Raw genomic sequence first — 18,673 nt, 5'->3', positions numbered from 1 at the left:
TCCAGACTCAGTCTATAGCTTACAGATTCATGTTGTTAATGATGTCTTTTAATGATCAGAAATTTTTTATTTTGATGAAGTCTAATTTATCGTTTTTTTTTTTAAATTTGGTGGTTATCGTTTTCTTTTTTTCTGTCTTAAAACTTTTCCTACCCTAGGCTACAGAGGTATTCTTTCTTGTCCTCCAGATGTGTGACGGTTTTAGCTTTTACATTCAGGTCTGTGGTCCATCCTAAATCATTTTTGTGTGACGTATGAGGTAAAGGCTGAGGTCCGTTCCCTTTTCCCATATGAATAGCAGATTGTTTTTTGCACCATTTGTGAAAAGACTTTCTTTTCTTATTGAATTATTTTGACATAATAATCTACCCTGAAATGTCAGTATTTATTATTAGTTCCATTAATCTTCACAAAGCTTTACAAAGCACTTTCTGTTTGCATCCTTATTTGACTCAGCTTGGAGCTCAGCTATGGTTACACAGCTGGCGAGTGGCCGGGCGGGGTCTGGAACGAGGGCTTCACGACCCCAAGGCCGTCCTGGTCAGTGCCTGTCACTGGAAGTCCAGTCGGTGAGCTGCGGGTGGCATTGCCCTGCCTTTGGGGGGTGGTCTCACTGTTAGGTTAGGGTTAGGGTTTATTCCGAGTGACGTCGGGGACACAGGAATTCAATGGAGGGCATGTTAGCTCACAGTGACGGGACCAAGGTCACTGACAACCTGGTAATTGGGGGATGGGCGAGAGTGAGTGTGGGAGTTGCCCACAGAGAAACTGCCAAGCACTCTGGGCAACCACGAATGCTGTCCATTTACTCCGTCTGCTGGTTTGTAGACTTTTCTCAGTGGGCAGTAATACGAAGCAGCGCTTCGTGAAGATTTAATCCACATTGTAGACTCTCAGCTAGTATTTACACTAATAGGCGATTGTTTCCCCTTTTTGTGTGTGTTTGGATCTATCATCTCATGGACTAAAGATGCGGAACAAGGTTTGAATCCTGCCTTTGCCACTCACCAGCAGTATGACCTTGGGCAAGGTACTGCTAACCTCTCTTTGTATGGTTTCTTACCTGCCGATTCAGAAAACTGCAATACCTAATTAACAGTGTTATTTTTCGGTGTTCTTTTGAAGTCATCTTTTAAGCACAATGGTCGGTGTACGGTAAGCACTGAAAACACCGCCCGTCGTCAGCACACACACTTCCACACGGGCCTTCTGTGTGCAGACTGTTCTCATGCAGGGAGAGCGTCACTTGCTACGCTCGTGGATCCCGAGGCCACACTGGCCCTGGGGGACCCTGCGGACCCGGCAGCATTTGCGATGGAGGGGGTGGTCTGGCAGCGACACAGGAACATCAGTCCTCACTTCCTGCAGGGACGTCACGCTCATTAGCTCAGACATCGTCGCTCAGGTGCTATTGGCTGCTGTCCTTCGGGGTCCATTTTCAGCAGTGTCCTGAGGACAAGCCACATGGAAAATGAAGTCCCGCTTTCTGCCCAGCACATCCAGCCATACCAGCTGGAGGTCCCTTGCTTGCGTGCACTGCTGGGCAGGAAAACGGAACAGAGTCCAGCCACATCTGGTGCATTCATGGTCATTATCCCGCCTCCACTGAAGCCTCGCTCTGCAGAGCCCCTCCCTGCTTCCCTCCACCTCTGCCTGGGTGACAGTGGAACTTGCCCGGGAAGGACAGTGTCACTTGGCATTCACTGGGGCAGGAGGAGAGGATGCACAGTTCCTTCTAATGACTCAGCAGCCTCTGTCCTTGGGCCAGAAGCAAGACCAGGCCTCGGCAGCGTCGTCTGGGCCAACAGCGCCCTCCTGCGGGCCTGATGCTCTGCTCCAGCCAGACCTGCCACTAACAGCGCCCTGTTGTGTCACAGAAGAGGCTGCTGGTGGAGCACTGGTCTCAGTGTTTGGGCCCGACCCGAGTGAGAACACCACGTAGAATTTCTACAACAGGGCTTCGGTTTTGTTCTGTGGAATCGCCAGCCGAGGGCCAAAGAACAGGTGCTCCTGTCCATTCTTCTTCCTGCTGCTCTGCCCCGTGACTCCCACCTCACCTTTGCCCAGGTGCGCCTCTCTGAAGAAGCCACTCATCGAGGGAAGCGGCTGCCATGCTGCTCATGCTGCGGCCGCTTCTCGGGTGGGAAGGAAGTGGGTGGGTGCTTGGAGCTCGGGGTGCTGCAGGCTCCCTGACCACAGGACCTTGGGGGGCGGAACCTGTGTGTGCACGGCATGTGATGGGCCCTTGGTGGCCGGGCTGCTCTCCATTCGCTTTGCGCCGGTCAGAGGAGGGCAGGGCCTCCGGTTCACTCGGCTGCCGGGGAGTGTGGACAAGGATGTTCACATATTTGGAGCGTGTGTGGCGGTGTTCATTTCACGTGCGTGTCCACGTTCACCCCCTCTCCGAGCCCTCACTTCCCCGGCGTGTCCCTTCTTGTCCCCCAGTCCATGTCCTAGCCGGGCCGTTTCTGCATCTGTAGCTTCCTCAGTCCTGGTTTTTTGTCTCTGCCCCTGTCGGCTTCGTCAGGTCAGGAGAACCTTTGCCTCCTTAGCTGCCTCTCCGTTGGTGACAGGGGGTCCAGGTTCCCCCCAGTCATCGCCCCCGCTTTTTCAGAGCGCCCACTTGCTCTCCGTCCCTGGGGTGCAGGCGCACTGCCCGCTGCAAGCTGGACGCCGGGATGAGCAGAGCCGGGGCCCCCTCCCTCGGGCTCTGGGGCTCAGTGGGGAGGCCCTTGGGGCGGCAGCAGACCTCAGGTCTTGAGTTCTCCTTCTGCATATGGTGATGGACAATTCTCCTCTTTCCAGGATGCATTGAAAATGGCCACGTGAAGCTCGTGGTGATACATCTTCAGAACAGCGTGGAGCACCTGCCTCTGGTCGGGGAAGTCGGCCTCTGCTGGAGAACCGACGTCGTCGATGGCTGCGTGAAGGTGATTGCCGTTTCTCTTTCTAAGATAACCTGGTCTCTGTACGATAAGACTTGTCTGCTGATGTGTACGTACGATGCTGCTGTCCGGGTCCGGGGTTTGTGATTCTGGTGGCCAGAGCTTGTGCACGTCCCTTAGCCGCTGCTAGGCAGTTGGCACGTTTATCGCTGCTTCCCGAGCACCTTCCATGCCACCGGGAGTGGAGGGGGGCGGGGGTCCTGCTGCTGCTGTGCCGAGTGGGGCCGCCCCCCCCCCCCCCACAGCCCTTCTGTTTGTTCTGCGGAGACAGACTGGTGCTGTCCGTCGGACCAGGCAAATAGCGTTTTCTCAAAATGCCTTAATTAGTCATCCACCAATTCCACATTTATTTCAGTTATGACTTTCGGGACACGGCTGTTTCCTTGAGCAGTTAAATCAATTCATGTCACTATCAAAACTTGGCCACATGGACGGGAGAGTTCATCTAGTGTCCGGGAACTGGCAGAGAAGGGGGCGGGAGGGAGAAGAAAGGGAGGAGGGGGAAGTGGGGGGGACTGGAGGATGGATGCTCCAACCTAGTTCTGTGGTTTTTTGTGGGTCTTGGGCCCGTGGCTGCCCTGGATTTGCATGACCCTCCAGCTTTGTTCTGTGGGACGAACTGGGTTTTCACACTCTGGGGAGTTGGTCCCCTCTGAGTGCAGAGGGGCCCAGTACAAGGCTTTGTTCTGTAGGACGAACTGGGTTTTCACACTCCGGGGAATCGGTCCCCTCTGAGTGCAGAGGGCCCCAGTATAAGGCTTTGTTCAGCCATACTTGTGTGGACACCTTGTGAGAGCTGTGAGTGGTGAGGACAGAGAGCAAGAGCAGTATCTTATCATTGGGCATTAAAAGACATAATTACCATCAAATACAGCAGGCCCTTGAACAAGGCAGAGGTTAAGGATGCTGATCGTATTCTCCCCCTGCCCCGCCCCGCCGTGCAGTTGAAAATCCACGTACAACTTTTGACTCTCTAAAAACTTGCTACTAATAGTCAATGGGAACAGCCAGTTAACACACACTGTGTACTCCGCATGTGTTCCATTCGCTAAACCTGCAATAAAGTCAGCTGGAGAAGAGTGCATGCTACGAAGAGAGTCGTGAGGAGGAGGAGGACGTGGTCAGGGTGTATCGGGAAGCTCTGCTGTCCCCGGGGCCCCTGGCTGCTTGGTGCAAGGATGTGTTTCGGAGACTGGCTGTCACAAGCTAAAGAACGTTAAAGGCCACAGACCAGACTTTAGATTGGTCTTAAATATATGCACCAAAATAAAATACCAAGATCAAAAGAGACTTGGAGGGCCAGGAAAGGCGGACGTAAAGCAGACATAAAGCCCACCGTCCCACCCGTTCTGGTCCCCGACAGTGGGATGAGCAGTTACCTGGTCCAGCGGGAATTGCGGTCCTCGTGTAGACAGCCGGCCTCGCCCAGCCCTGATCCTTGAGCACATGGTCTCCAGTGGGATGGGGTGTGAGGAGGCCCAGTGGCCTACTGGACCGTCCCAAACAGCGTGTCAGTGGTGAGGGCAGTGACAGACCCCTCTTACAGCCGCTCCGCGGGTGAGGCTTCAGAATGAGCTCCAGGCGGTGGCTCTGTAGCTCCCTAACCCTGTGTGATACACACGTATAGGTTTCTAGCCCAGCAACTTGACGGGGGCACAGGAGTTCCCGTTCTTCCAGTCAGGGATGAGGCGCCTGTCCTCGGACAGTCCGAGGGTCGTCCCTAGAAAGCCTTCCCTTAGTGGGGCTTCGTTTGGGAGGAGGAGGAGGGAGCTCGCTGCCTCTCCCTGGCGCCTGCAGGTACATGGGGCCGGTTGGCTCTGTGCTGCTTATACTTTTGGGTTCTTGTTGAGACAACTGTTCTCAGAGCGGCTAAGGAGCAAAAGTCAGAGGTTCAGTACCGAAACTATGAAATGTGCTTTAAGAAATCAGGTTCAAGGAGCGAAATGGGTGATTACAGGTGAGGATGTGTGAGGGGCTGTGCCGTTCCCATGCACTGAAGTGCTGTGCGCCCGGCAGGGTCCACTGTGACCGGGAGCAGGTGAGGGGGGCCCATCAGCACAGGCCGGGTCCTGCGTGCTGCTGCAGGGCGAGTCCTGCGAGTGCTCGTGGGCGTGCACCGATTCCGGAGAGGGTGCGGACACGGTGCTCTCGAGGAGAGAGGCAGAGAGAGGGAGTGGAGGGAGGTGTGGAGGAGGCTCTGAAGGACCAGCACGTCTGAGCTCCACGCGGTTCTCCTCCCCAAACCATCCTCTTCTGTGCAGGGGCGGGGCGGAGGGGCTCCGAGCCCTTCCCCCTCACTCCCACCTGCAGACCCCAGCTCGTGCTCAGGTGGCCTTGTGCTTCTTCCGCCTCTTCTTCCCTGCGAGGTGCTTGACTGCTCACCGGGGGCACCACCAGGGCCCCCTGGTCTCGCTCCTTCACCCAGTGGCATGTGCGGGGGTGCAGGTGTGGTGAGGGACAGACCGCCCCACCCTCGTGACTCGGGCTGGCACCCCCCTCGCACCCAGCTGTGCCCAGGAGTTAAAGGTCCCTGGGGTTTGTTCTCTTCTCCCTCCTCTTCCACGTAACTCTTGTTCGCTTCACTTACACGTTCATACACTCATCAGTTAGACCCCACAGCCAGGTCGAATTGGCCACGTCATCCTCACACTTACAAATATTTGTGCTTATTTTGTAGAGTTGTTCTATAATGGACGTAACTCTTTTGGATGAATATGGGAAACCCTTTTGGTGTTTCAGTTCCCCAGTTTGCATGCGAGCGTCTCCCGGCCCCCGTGACGGTCCCGGCTCCACGGGGCCCACGTCCTGCATCGACTACGAGGACGCGGCGGGTGCGGTGCACATGGACCTGGCGCGGATCGAGGAGACGGGGGAGCACTTCATCGTTGGCCTGGAGCTGCGCCTCAGCCTGGCGAAGATCAACCGCTGGTTCGGGACGCACTACTGACCTCTGGCAGGAGGGTGGACGGATATGTGTTTTATTCTGAGTCAGCCAGATTGGTTCTTGGTGTTGGAAGTTACAATAAAACAGTGGTCTGCTCGATGCCTCCTTATTTCACATTAGAGATCATGATTGTTGGGTCATTTTAACGTTAGAATTTCAAGGGTTAAGTTTTAAAAACAATAAAATAGCACATCCTGATGAGAGAGGTCCTGAAGTCAAGAGAAGAGATATTTACTTCTCTTCTGCCATTAGAGTGTAAAAGCAAGAAACTGTGGTTCAGCCCGTGAACCACGTGCACACACACGTGTTGAATGGGTAGGTTGGAGCCGGACGAGAGGAGCTATTTAAGTGGGAGCCGCGTGGGGGGCGATCGCAATGAAAATGTGCTGCACTTGCGGCATCAGCAGCCACCTTCGTGCCCAATAAAACGGAGCAAAACAGCCCACCTCCCAGGGGGGAGGCGTGTCTTAAGTCCTCAGAAGGAACGGCCTTGCTTCAGGGGGCAAAGTGCTGCAGAGCAGGTCGGACTCGGACTCGGGAAGGAGGCGGCGGGTGAGCCTGGAGCCCGTGCTCGGCAGAGAGGCTGCGAGACCTGAAGGACCCTCGGGACTCACTCAGAGGCGCCCTGTGTGTGCGCGTGGTCTCCAGGGGCTCTGTTCTGCATTTGGTTTGGACTTTCTCGATGCATGTTTGGTTCTGTCTTCACCTCCAACTTGCAGTTATTCTTGGAAGCACTTTGGAAATGCGGTGCTGCTCCCACTGGGCTCGCTCGCCAACGCCCTTCCTCTCTGCCTCTCCTCCTCCTCCTCCTGTGGAAGGACCTGGTTGTTTCTCTTGGAGACGTGTGTGTGGCAAGTGTGCAGCATGAAGAGCTGGAATCCGGCAGCAGGAGACTCTGGTGGTAGACGCTGCCCCCGCCTCCTGCCCCCTGATCTTGGGCAGAGCCCTGGGGACGGAGAGCACAGGGCCCAGCTGTTTTCACCGTCGTCAAAGAGCATGCGCAGGGCTCCGCCCCTTCCGGGTGAGTACATATCGCAGCATGAAAGTGTTTTCTCTGAGAACTTGGAAGGCTCTTCTGGGGAGTGTTTATCCCGGTGTCGCCAAGGTGTGCGAAGCGCTGTGCTGGCCCCTCCCTCGTGCACGATCTGTTCTCTGTCTCCTTTCTCCGGAGGCCGTTCGAGTTCTTCTTCTTTCTTGGTATTTGGAAATTCCAAAATGATGTGCATTGGAATAGGTCTTTTCCATTCATTATGGCTCGTTTACTCTAAAAACTCGTGTACTGGAGTTTCGGATTCTTTTTAAATCTGTCAGTATTTTCTCTCTTTTTTCTGTAGCTTTTGCTAATCAGCCCATTCTTTCTGGCTTGATCCTCTCCAGCCTCTTCTCTTCTGTGACTTTCATCTCTGAGATGGAAATCATTCTAATTACTTTATTAGAATTCTCTTTTTAGTTTCTGAGAGCACATTCTGCACTTGTTTTATAAATGCAGTATTTTCTCAAACGCAGGGATTGGCAAACTTTCTATTAAGGGCCAATAACAGTTTCTGCTTTGAGGGCCATATAGTGTCTGTTGTAATTGCTCAGCGGGGCCCTCCCAGCAGGAGGTCAGCTCCAGACCGAACGGAACAGAAAGGCCTTACTGTGTTTCAAAGACCTGGACTGACTGGCGGCAGGTGGGAGAGACCTCCAGGCAGCGGTTCACACCCTCCCCTAAAGCCTCTGAAGTTACGCATTTTCATTTTCAAAAACCTGTCCATCTTCATCATTGGGCAAAACAGTAATAACTAGTTTCAGGCCAGAACCGTGCATGGGCACTAAGATCTGTGGGTGAAGGTGTGGTGAAAAATAAGGTATTGCACAGTCTCAGAATATCTTGCCTCAAAGTGCTTATGATCACAAAGAAAAGAGTAGTAAGTGCATGGGGAGGAGCCCAAAAAGGCAGCTCCTCCAGCGAGTCTCTGTTGTCCGCACCTCGCCAGGTGCCTCTCCTCCTCTCTGGGCTCTGACTCGCCGAGGTCACCGGCTCTGCCACTAGGGGTCCCTTGCCCCTCTGCCAGGGCCCCCACACCTGCCTCGGTGGCTCCGCTCCTGAGTGCACAGCCTCCTCACTTCACTCGGGCCCAGAAACGTCACAGTTGGCCACTGCGTATATTCGTTGTGCCAGGACATGACATACTGACCCTGGGATGGATGACAGACAATGGAGAGGAGGGCCACGCAGGGGCTTGGTCTGGGGGACGGTGACAGCAAGATGGAGCTGCACACGCACCTGCTGGGTGGCCGGCGGGGTGGGGCAGCCTAAGTTTTGAAAGGTGCCCCTGGATTAAGAAAGGTGAATAACCCCATGGGCTCCTGGCGTAGGGGCTGTCCTTCCTTGGTGGGGTGCTGGTGCCCTGGTCATTGGAGCCGGCACAGGCCAGCCCCAGAGGGCAGAAGACCGCCAGGGTGTAGGGTGGGCTGTGGGCTCAGGAACGGGGCTGGCCTGCCTCTGGCCTCAAGACTGGCTCAAGACAGCCTTTGAAAATTCCCCAACCCAAACCAACCACATGACAGCCACCGCTCCGCACAGCGGCCCTCGGCGCCCCCTCACCAGGCTGTCCCTCACCCCACCTGGGCCATGCAGACCATGCCCCACCCACCTCCCTGCTTCACCCCAGGCACGGTTGTGGGATCCGACCGTGGGGACTGGGAGACACTGTCAGTGCTTAGAATGAGGACACGGTATTAGTTCTCTGTGTCTTAGTGTTCAGAGATCATAATATAAACGATGGCCCCTGGTCAGGCCCGACCACCCTAGTGCTGTTTGGATTGAAATTAAGTGGTCGGATGCACGAAACAGAAGCATCGACCAGCCACACTCCTTTGTCTGAGAGGGTTCACCAGCCTTTTGTCTGTGAATCAGGAGGAATGGCAGTGCCGGGCGGCTCGAGCCTCCGGAGGGGTCTCGACTCGGTGCTGGCTCTCGGGGCTGAATCGTTCCAAGAAAGTAGCAGGTGCAAGCTCTTTGTCACGGACTTGATGGACAAGTATACAGTGCAGGGACGCACGCCGACCTCAGGGGAGAAGGCGGGGACGTCTTTATACCCCTCGTGCTCCAGGTGCAAACCCTCACCCGATTTAAAGCCAGCTCGGAGGTCTGACCAGCCCTCGCAGAGACGGTTTTCACGCCTGACCTGGTGGTCGTTTCTTACTGACGTTTTGGGAGTCTGATGATTACAACTGCTGCAGAGAGAAAACCTTCCTGTGAGAAACTCGCCCTGTGCGAAATGGTTTTCCAAGGCCCGTGATGAAGGAAACTGGTTGCACCAGTGTGGCTCCTGTGGGTGGCAGGGGACCGTGCGTGCAGACTGACCGGGTGTTCGGCTCCAGCACTGGACGTTTTTCTGTCCTTTTGTGGCCTCGATGAAGAACACCTGGATTTTCTAGACAAGCGTGGCTGCAGGGGTCCCCGGTGGGAAGCCAGGCTGCGGGAGGGAGGGAACACAGCAGAGTTGGTGGGACAGCAGGGACACCAGGGCACCTGGAGAAGTGGGAGCAGCTGCGGAGAGGGGCAGGGCCCTGGGTTCAGAGCTGCTGGATGCTGTGAGGTCCAGCAGGCTGCCGGGAAGGTTGGGGCAGAAAAGGCTGGTCTGGACGCCACTGGACGCAATAGCTACAGGCCCGGCTTTCTGTAAAACACGAGACCTGAGAGAACTTGGGCGGAGCCTTGGGTTCCCACCTCCATCATTTCTGGGGTTCCCAGTGAGGTCCCAGTTCCAAAAATGATGAGCAGGGCTGAGCACACCTTCCGAGATTTTTAAGAGTCTTCATTTCACCTCTCACTTGACCTTCTGGCCTTTTGGGGTAAGAAAGTGAACTTGGGAATTGCCCAAAAGGCAAGTGTGTGTTCACTGGTTGACATGTCATATGACTGAGTCACCGTGAAATGGGTGTAAAAGACACATTGACGTTTATGTGTCTAACTCAGAAAAGTGCCCGGAGACTGCAGACGAGGTGCCTGTGACCTCTCCCTGGCTTAATGGTGGCTGGAGACAAAGTGAGAAATTCACCAAGAAGCAGTAACTTGAATTTTTAAGATTGGGCATTTACTGAGTGCCAGGCACTGTGCACAAAGCTATCCCTGTGGCTTTTAGAACCTCCGGTAACCCTCGGGGAAGACAGTGTGATAACAGCGTTTCACCGTGGGGCCCTGGGGCTCCGAGAGGGGAAGTGGCCCGAGGCGCACATCTGGTAGCCTGAACCAGTGTCCTGATGGTTGCGTGTGTCCGGCTCCACACCCTGTGGAGGGGACAGGGCTGTTCTGAGAGAAATCCTTGTCGAGGAGTTCAGTTAGCACAGTGTAAACAAACATGGTCAGAAGTGGGACAGAGCCAATTCTGCCTAACGGCTAACACCGCTGGGAAGGGCTGTGCCTGCAATCAGAGGCACTGGTGCAGACCGACGTAGGGAGCCCAGGCTGGCCGAGGAGGCAGGGCCTGCTCCATCGAGGGGAAGACTCTGGTGCCAGAAAGGAACCCACTGGTGAATGGAGCGGTTCAGAGCTCAGAAGCAGACTCACTTGTCAGACACGTGCTTTAGGATAAAGCGGGTGTCAGGACTGCGGGAGGAAGGTGGCTTTGATGGGTATCCGGGGACAGTTCTGCAGTAGCCACCTCACCCCACACCCAGAGACACCTCCCAGGCAGATTACAGACCTAAATGAGAGAAGCAAAGTCAGAAAGCTTCTGGGAGACAGTGTGGGCACCCTGCAGCTCAACAGCAGTAAACCAGGAATCTTCATTTAAAAAATGGGCAGAAGGCTTCCTAGACATTTCCCCAAAGGAGACATACACACAGCCCGTAGATGCATGAAAAGATGCTCCGCCTCACTGATCAGGGAAGTGCAAATCAGACCCCAGAGAGGAGTCGCTTCACACGTGTTAGGGTGCCTGTTACAGAAAAACCTGAAAGATAAGTATTGTTGAGGATGCGGCGGGGAGGGAAGCCCTGTGAGTGGGAACGGAAAATGGTGCAGCCACTGTGGAAAAGAACGTGGAGGTTCCTCAAAAATGAAAACTAGAACTACGGTGTGAGCCAGCAGCTTCAATTCTGGGTATTATTCAAAATTGAAGTCAGGATCACGAAGAGATATCTGTACCCTATGTTCACTGCAGCATCATTCAATAGCCCAGATATGGAGACAGCCTCATGTCCATCCAGAGATGAATGGAAGATGAAAACAGGGTGTATACATGTGATAAAATAGTATTCAGCCTCAAAAAAAAAAAAAAGTCCTGCTGTACGGACAGCGTGGCTGAGCCTTCAGGACAGGCTGAGTGAAACAAGCCAGTCCCAGGGGGACAAGTACTGCTTGATCCCACTTAGTGGGGGACCTCAAATAGTCAAGCTCGTAGAACCAGCAGAGTAGTGGCTGCCAGGACCTGGAGGAGGGGCGGTGGGAGGTGATGCCCACGGCCGGGAAGTTGCAGGTAGGAGGCGAAGCAGCTTCAGAGATCTGCCGTACCCCACCGTGCCCATCGTTAACAATGTCGTACTGCGCACTTCAGAACGGAAGGAGGTAGGTCTCGGGTTAAATGCCTTTGCCGCAGTTACAGTGAGAAGGCAGTGTGGGGAATACTTCTGTGCGCCGGCCCCTCGGGTGGGCGCTCGGCTCGGCCCCCTTGTTGCAGGCACGTCCTCCCTCTTCGGTAACTCTTGCTGGAGTCTTCCTCTCCAGCCTGGTCCAGTACCTGCTCCTATTGTACATGGCTCTTTCTCAGAAAAATGTGAGTCATCACTTTTAGTTCCCTCACTGGAAATGCACTAAGTCTCACTCTACCTGCCCCACCTTCGTTGTCTTTAAAGAGTAAACTGAAGCAGGTCTCAACACATTACCTGAAGAGCCCATGTGGCGTCTACTTAGAAGGTTCCATCAGTCGTGGAAGACTAACCCGGAGAAAAACAAAGGGGAAGCCTTACCTAACACACGGACGTACACGATGCAATGGATAAAGGCGAATCTCAGGACTCTGCTGTCTCAGCTGCAGTGATTCCACTGTGTGCGTCACTAGGAACATTTAGACTTCGTGGAACTAGTAACCCCAAAACAAGAGGGGTGGTGACGGAAACTTCACAGAAGAACATGAGACTTGGAGGAAGTAACGGGTGCCTAGGAAAATGCTCGTGGCAAAATGTTAATTTGTAAAAGTTAATGAAGACCAAAAAAGAAATCAATGAACAAATTTGTGTTGTGACATGTACACGGAAAGGGATTGGTTCTGATGAAAATGAGAGACTGCAGGCAGTTTGCTCACGCGGTCTAGAACACTGTTCAGAGGACTGTCGATTTAACGGCATTTAGTTGCTGTAATTCCGAGGAAAATGTTATTGATAAGTAGTCCAAACATCCTCGGGGTCAACATGGTGGGCAAAACATTCTGTATCGACTAAATGTCAAGGGCTTCTTATCTGTAGTGTGCTGTTAAGCTAAGCAGAACTTCCTTTAATATCAGGGGCCAGAAGGAAAAGCAGGTAAACGTGACTGGGTTTTAGTTGTATGTCTGTTAATGGACCTATCATGCGCTCGAGCATTTAAAACTGTGGAGTTCAGGTTGCAGTTGCATTAACTCCCCTGTTAAACTCTGAAGTAACTAGACTATGGAGCCTGCAGTGAACGTGATCCAGTCTCTTAGTTCCGTTCCACCCCCCACCCCCAAGGCGTCCTCTGTTGCCCCTGGTTTTTGTGCTTCTCCGACCCATGCTGACCTCTCGCAGTTGACTGGGGCACCAGAAAGTGCGGTTGCCATGGAATTAGATACTAAGTGGTATCTGCCTACAGATTCATCGGCCTCGTACTTTTGCCAGAACGGGACCCTTTGTTCTTGTAATAAGATGCTGTTGGCCCCTGTACCACAGCCGACTGGCTGATTTGTCCTGTTGTTCATTCTGCTGACGTGGAAAGAATGGTTGGTCATGCAAGAGAAACGGGTTTCTGAAGCCACCCTCCCAAACGGCTCTGCTGATGGTTCTGCTTCCCACGGCCCCACGATGCCCGTCGTGAACCGTGGGCTCTTCTCTCTCTCACAAGGAGATAGTTATGTACCTTTATAACAATTTTAAAAAAACATTCTCAAAGCTATCTGTAAGAAGTGGTCCCCTGATGGCAAAACTTGGTTTCATGGAGGTCGTCAGTGGAAAACCTTCCACACTGATTTTAGGAAGCAGTTAAATGATTTATTCTGGAGGCAGAGAGAGTATGTAATCTCATGGATTGATGCTACCATTCACATTTGTTCCTCAAGGGCGTTATTAAATTAGGCAGTGTGACCATGCATTTTAATCTCTCTGATTTACTGTGCAAACCTAATAGCAACAAGAGAGCCCGAGTTCTGTGTGTGGAGTGCCGCTTCTCAGTCTGCAGATGACTGAGCTGTGTGGGAAAATTCTTTCCTTAATTTTCTGTATTAAGGCTTGAAACTTGGTTCCATATCAGGAGTTGAATATGGCTTCTTGTGTAGAATACAGAACATTAGCTTCATCTCCTTAAAATATGCCGGACTCCGTGAAAGTGGTGAGATTATCAAGGAGTAGATGAACTTCAACTCCTTGTCTCAACTTCAGCAGCAGCTCTGGCGTTTAGACGTGAACTTTCTCCTTGAGCTGCAGCTAATACTTGACCATGAAGTTGCAAGTTCGTGCTCCTACTTCATGGCACTCATTCTAAATCATGGATAGGAAATCTGTCCCCTCTGTGAACGACCCCAAGAATGAAATTCATCGAAAACTCACTGTGCACTCATTCAGTGCAAGGCACTGTCCTGGGTGCTGTGTACCCAAAGGTGAGCAGATGTCCCCACTGACTGACAGAACAGTTCCTGAAGCTTGCCCAGGCCAGCGCTCTGTGTCCTAGGGGCAGGGAGGTGGCGTCAGGCTGGTCAACAGGATGCTGTAGGCCTTGCAATATGGCTTGATTTTCACTTTGCAAAATTGAGGTTGTCCAGCAGGGAGAAAAAGGGAGGAAAGAACCTGGAAGAACCTGGGATAAAACCGTGGAGAAAACAGAGGACCCCAGCTTTAAAGTAAATGAAACAATTTTCCTAATACAGCCCATCCCCACACTCTCTCAGAATACTCAGGTTTGGTGAAAACAGCTTCGTCTACTTGCTTTACATCGAGGGGAGCGGCCTTTCAAAGTATGTGGACAAAAATGTCATTCCAGTAGCCAGACGATGCCAACAGCCGGTGGCCATGGAAACAGGGAAACACCTCGTTTTCAGACCGAGAGACTGAGGCGCACAGGGAGGCAGCGCCACCTCCACTCCCACGGGTGGTGGGGCCTTGTGAACGAGTGTGACCACTGGGATGGTAGTGTGCTCACCCCACGTCTGGGGCACACCTTTGCCCACGGGGGCTGCCTCACATTCCGAGAAGCCCCGGGGGCCTTACTTTTTTCCTCTGAAAATTGAAATGGACTTCTTAGATTATGATGGATCATAACAGTAACATATGCTTTTTGTAAGACATTTTGAAAGTACAAAAGAGTACAAAGAAGAAAACAAAAATCACCCTCAAATATGAACTCAGCTGTTTTGGAAAATGAAATTAAAACTTTTTAAGAAAAATATGACAAAAACTGGTTCAATAAGAAATGGAACATGGGAACCTTTATTTTTCTATAGAAATTAATAATTTCTATAAATCAAAAGAAAATCAAATACCCATATATTAAGAAACACCCCACCAAGTACAAAGAATTGAAAGCTGATATTTTACTTTATATTTGAAGACTAATAATGTTAATATTTTACCAACTGTTCTAGAGCATATGGAGAAGAGAATGATCTCTGTTTTGAAACAATTTAAAAATCTCTTAAAAGCTGTAGCTTTTAATATGTGTAGAAAAGTTGCACAAAGGAAAAATGTACGGAGGGACGAGTCACTGGGACTTAAAACCCTGCGTCACCCCTTCCCAATGTACCCACTAGCCCCAAGTCCTCGCGTCCTTTGTGGTGAAAACACCCCGTTTTCCCCAAAGAGGGCCCCTCTCCCAACTTTTAGGTGTTCACATCCTTAGTTTTCTTCATGTTTTAATCTAAGTGTGCGTTCCTCGGTGCTTGATTTTGTTTGTGAACTTCATGTTGGTGTTTTGGATGGAGACCCAAGGCAGGTCACTAAGACAGGAAATGTGAATAAGGATTAAAATGGAGTTACTAACTGGTTTTTGCAAATGATTTCACTTTTTATGTCAAAAGCCCAAACTCACCCACTGGAAAATTATGAAAATTTGAGACTTTAAAAAGGCTGCTGGAAAAAAATCTGTGTAAAAATCAATTTAATTCCTTAAAAAAAAATCAACAATCAGAAAGTTTAATTAGACAATGTGTTATTGGTAATTGCCAAACAAAAACAACTCCACAGTCCTTGGGAACAAACCTAACGAAGGACATGTAAGGCCTCTATGGAGAAAACTCAGAACTTTCTAAAAAGTCATTAATGAAAACATAATTAAATAGAGTTGCCATTTTCACAGAAGGGAGGACTTACCCTAAGTGTCAGTTCTCAATAAATTAAACTAAAAATTTAGTAGCATTGCAATCTACTGGCAAAAAAAAAGAGAGAAAACAAGCCATATGGAAATCCATGAGTCTAAAAAAGAAGTTGGTTTGAAGAAGAATTTAGGGAGGCTTTCAAGACTTACCCTGTAGCTGTAGGAAGTGGAGCAGAATGATATTAGCTCAAGGGTTGAACGTGGGTTCATAAACACCCAAAAGTGAGAACCCAGAGACAAGGTCATGCGTACCGAGGCCACTTACGGCACCGCAGCACCTCCGGCGGAGGAGAACGGATGGGATTCTCAGTACGGGCTGGGACAATGGTAGGGCCAGATGCAGAAGTCTAAAATCAGACCCCCTGTTTCACACCATGTGTGAGATACATTCTGGCAGACTAAAGACAGCAGAATTTCTGTTTGGAAATGAAAACATCAGAGAATATCTTGCCTGAGTGTAGAAAAGCATTTCAGATCAAAAGACAAAAAAACGCAAGTGATAGAAGAACATGGGGATCAGATTGCCTCTATGCAAATGAGGCTTCCATTCATAAACAAATGAAAGACAGACCGCAGATGGAGAGTTATTTGTAAGACATAAAGCTGATAAGTGACTGGCGTCCAGAATGTACTGGAACTCCTTCAGAGCACTGTACAGAAACTTGTCGGGAAAACGACACAGGGTGTGGACAGATGCCACGGGAGCGGAGCCACAGGTGGACAGGACATGTGCGAACAGTGACCACATCGCTAGTCATTGCAGAAGTCCCGTATACACTTGTGGGAGACATTGTTCCACACGCTTCACCGGCAGAAGCGTGAAGATCTGATCATTCCACCTGCCGACCAGGATGCGGGGGTGGGAGTGGAGTACAGGTGACGGTGATCGGTGCAAACACTTGGGGAAATAATTTTTTATTCTCTAATAAGCTGAAAATTTGCCTAGTCTACAATCTAGCAATTTCATTTCTAAGGACGTATTAGTGGCAGATTCATGTATATGTGCACGAGGAGAGACGTACGATATTTACCATGTTTGTAGTAGCAAGAAATGGGAAAAATTCTGTGTGTTCATCAATCGAAGAAATGAATAAAAATTGCAATGTACTCATAAATGTTAATATTATACAGAAGTTAAAGTGAACGAACCAGAGCTACCTGCATGAATGTGGATAAATCTTGAAAACAGAGTTACAGTATAACACAGTTTATGTGAGGTTTACAAAACCTTCAAAACCAACTGCCATGTATTTCATTGAAACATGCACTTATCCAAATGAATCCAAGGCCTCAAGAACATTCATGGGGATGGAAAACAGGTAAGTAGTTAAGTTTAGGTGCAGCGGGAAGGAAGAAGGGTGGAGGAACCGGAATGCTTTTTAAAAACCACACATTGAGTTTCTCTCCTTCCTTCTCTGTCTAAAAATATGTAATTTTTAAAAAGTGATATGAAGCCAACATGGCAAAATATTAACAAATGACTATACTTGAGATATTTTGTGTGGCATTTAAAACTATCATCAACATTTCTCATCATATCTCTATTCATCCATATCTGTCTGTCTGTCTCTATCTGTCTATCCATTTCTCCATCCATCCACCATCTATCATTTGTCTTCCATATATGTTAAACTTGAAGATTGCCAGTGTTCCTGAGTACAGACCTACTGTATTTCAGAGACTTACACTGTATAGTGATTTCCTGATTTTACTCCAATGCACATGAAGTGTATGAAATTTTTAGAAGCCTTTGTAATATATAAATGCACATACAGCTATCATCTCTTTTCCTCTATCAATTGGCAGTTCTCAAGAACTCTGCTGAAGAACAAAGCATGGCTGGAGGTCACTACCTCTGACCTTCATTTAGTCCCTTCCAAACCCAGCCCTCCCAGGCCAATCCTCACCCCGAGGGTGGAACAAAGGGTACCTCGAACATAAATGCAACCTTAAACATAAAAGCTGGATTTAGGAAGAGTTGCGGTCTGAGTTTTAGGATACACATTTGTTAGGCCAAGAGGAGAACAGCATGGTGGCGACCATTTCCATCATTTGCTTTGGTGTGTTTTTCTTTGTACACAAGATGGCCACACATCAGACCACACCCTTTAGTTGTCTCTCATTCGGCATGAGGAGAGCTAGTCACATCCCTTAGCGTGGCCGCAAAAACGACGCCTCTCTGCCGCGCCAGGAACCCGTGCGTGGGACTGAGTCCTTGGTGCTCGCCCTCCTAGCTCTGCTGTGGCTTCCAGAAGTGACTGGGAAGAGCCTCAGAATCCCATTAAGGCAGCTGCCGCCCAGGAGTTGCCTGGCGCCCACGGTTATCACACACCCACGAGCAGAGTCCTTGCAGGCGCTGGATGCATCGAGTGTGCTGCTCGTGAGGGCCGCCCCCGTGGCTCACTTCCGCCGCTCACAGTGGAGGTGCCCTTGCAAAGCGTGAGCCTCATCTTGCCACTCTCAGTGAAAGGTGGCAACCGCGATGAAACTGTTGGAAAATATCTAACCTCGTGTGCGTTACAAGCTTCCCGAGTCTCTCCTCCCCTCCCTATTCACTGCCACAGCCTATGTATGGCAAGTGCCGAGCCAGCTGGCAGTACAGCGGGGGTGTGGCCACCCAGGTGGAGCAGTTTGCCTCTGTGTGGCCGGGTCCAGCTGGAGGTCCAGTCCCACTGCTGGAGGGAGGGCGACGCTGAGAGTGGAGGCGGACACGCCGTCTGGGCCTCTCATTTCCCTTGGGCGCTGAGAGACCGGTGCCTGGCACACAGCAGAGACCCAATAAAAATGTCATTTGCCTAATGAACAGATGCATGAAACCCGTTATTAGTTTGCCACCAAGGCCGGCTGGTTTAGTGGGTGGCGCGTGAGTGGCTGTTACTTGTGAAGGGCAGCATCCTATTCTATTTAGCGCACTTGGCAAGCTCCCTCGCACTTTCCTGCTTTATGCAGGTCAGGGAGATAATTGCTGTTTAAAATTTGAAAAGCAAATGGATGTCTTGGATAGTGATGGACGGTCCGGGGGCTTTGCGTTTATGAAAGAGCTTCCTTATCTTCCGCCTCCGTTTTATTCTCGGCCTTGTCCTGTTGGTTCTGACCAGGTTTTGCTCATTGTCCATCAGAATGGAAAGCGTAAATATGATGAGGTCTCCAGATGCTTTGGAGAAGAGAGAAGCACTTTATAAACGAAAGGTTGTGGCCTTGGATTTTGATCACACACTTTATCAGTGGGGTCGGGAAGTGGACAGTCGACGCTGTACA

At 50.9% G+C, this 18,673-nt stretch overlaps 1 protein-coding gene across 6 annotated transcripts in view; it reads left to right on the top strand.

Moving 5' to 3' along the window:
* The window catches only part of FBXO15 (F-box protein 15), a 33,692-nt gene extending 27,682 nt beyond the window's left edge, over nt 1-6,010 (top strand). For 5 of the 6 annotated variants that reach the window (XM_053664364.1, XM_053664362.1, XM_053664361.1 and 2 more), the window contains 2 exons: nt 2,806-2,930; nt 5,623-6,010. In XM_053664364.1, the coding sequence (XP_053520339.1) occupies nt 2,806-2,930; nt 5,623-5,892 (395 nt within the window). In that variant the 3' untranslated portion in view covers nt 5,893-6,010. The remainder of the gene's footprint in view (nt 1-2,805; nt 2,931-5,622) is intronic. The other variant, XM_053664363.1, reaches the window with a different exon arrangement.
* The last annotated feature ends 12,663 nt before the right edge of the window (nt 6,011-18,673 follow it).

This window comes from Artibeus jamaicensis, unplaced genomic scaffold (genome assembly GCF_021234435.1).
Source record: "Artibeus jamaicensis isolate MK-2021 breed Jamaican fruit bat unplaced genomic scaffold, CSHL_Jam_final contig_354, whole genome shotgun sequence".
NCBI classification, from domain to species: domain Eukaryota; kingdom Metazoa; phylum Chordata; class Mammalia; order Chiroptera; family Phyllostomidae; genus Artibeus; species Artibeus jamaicensis.
This window is presented reverse-complemented; position numbering and strand designations above follow the sequence as displayed.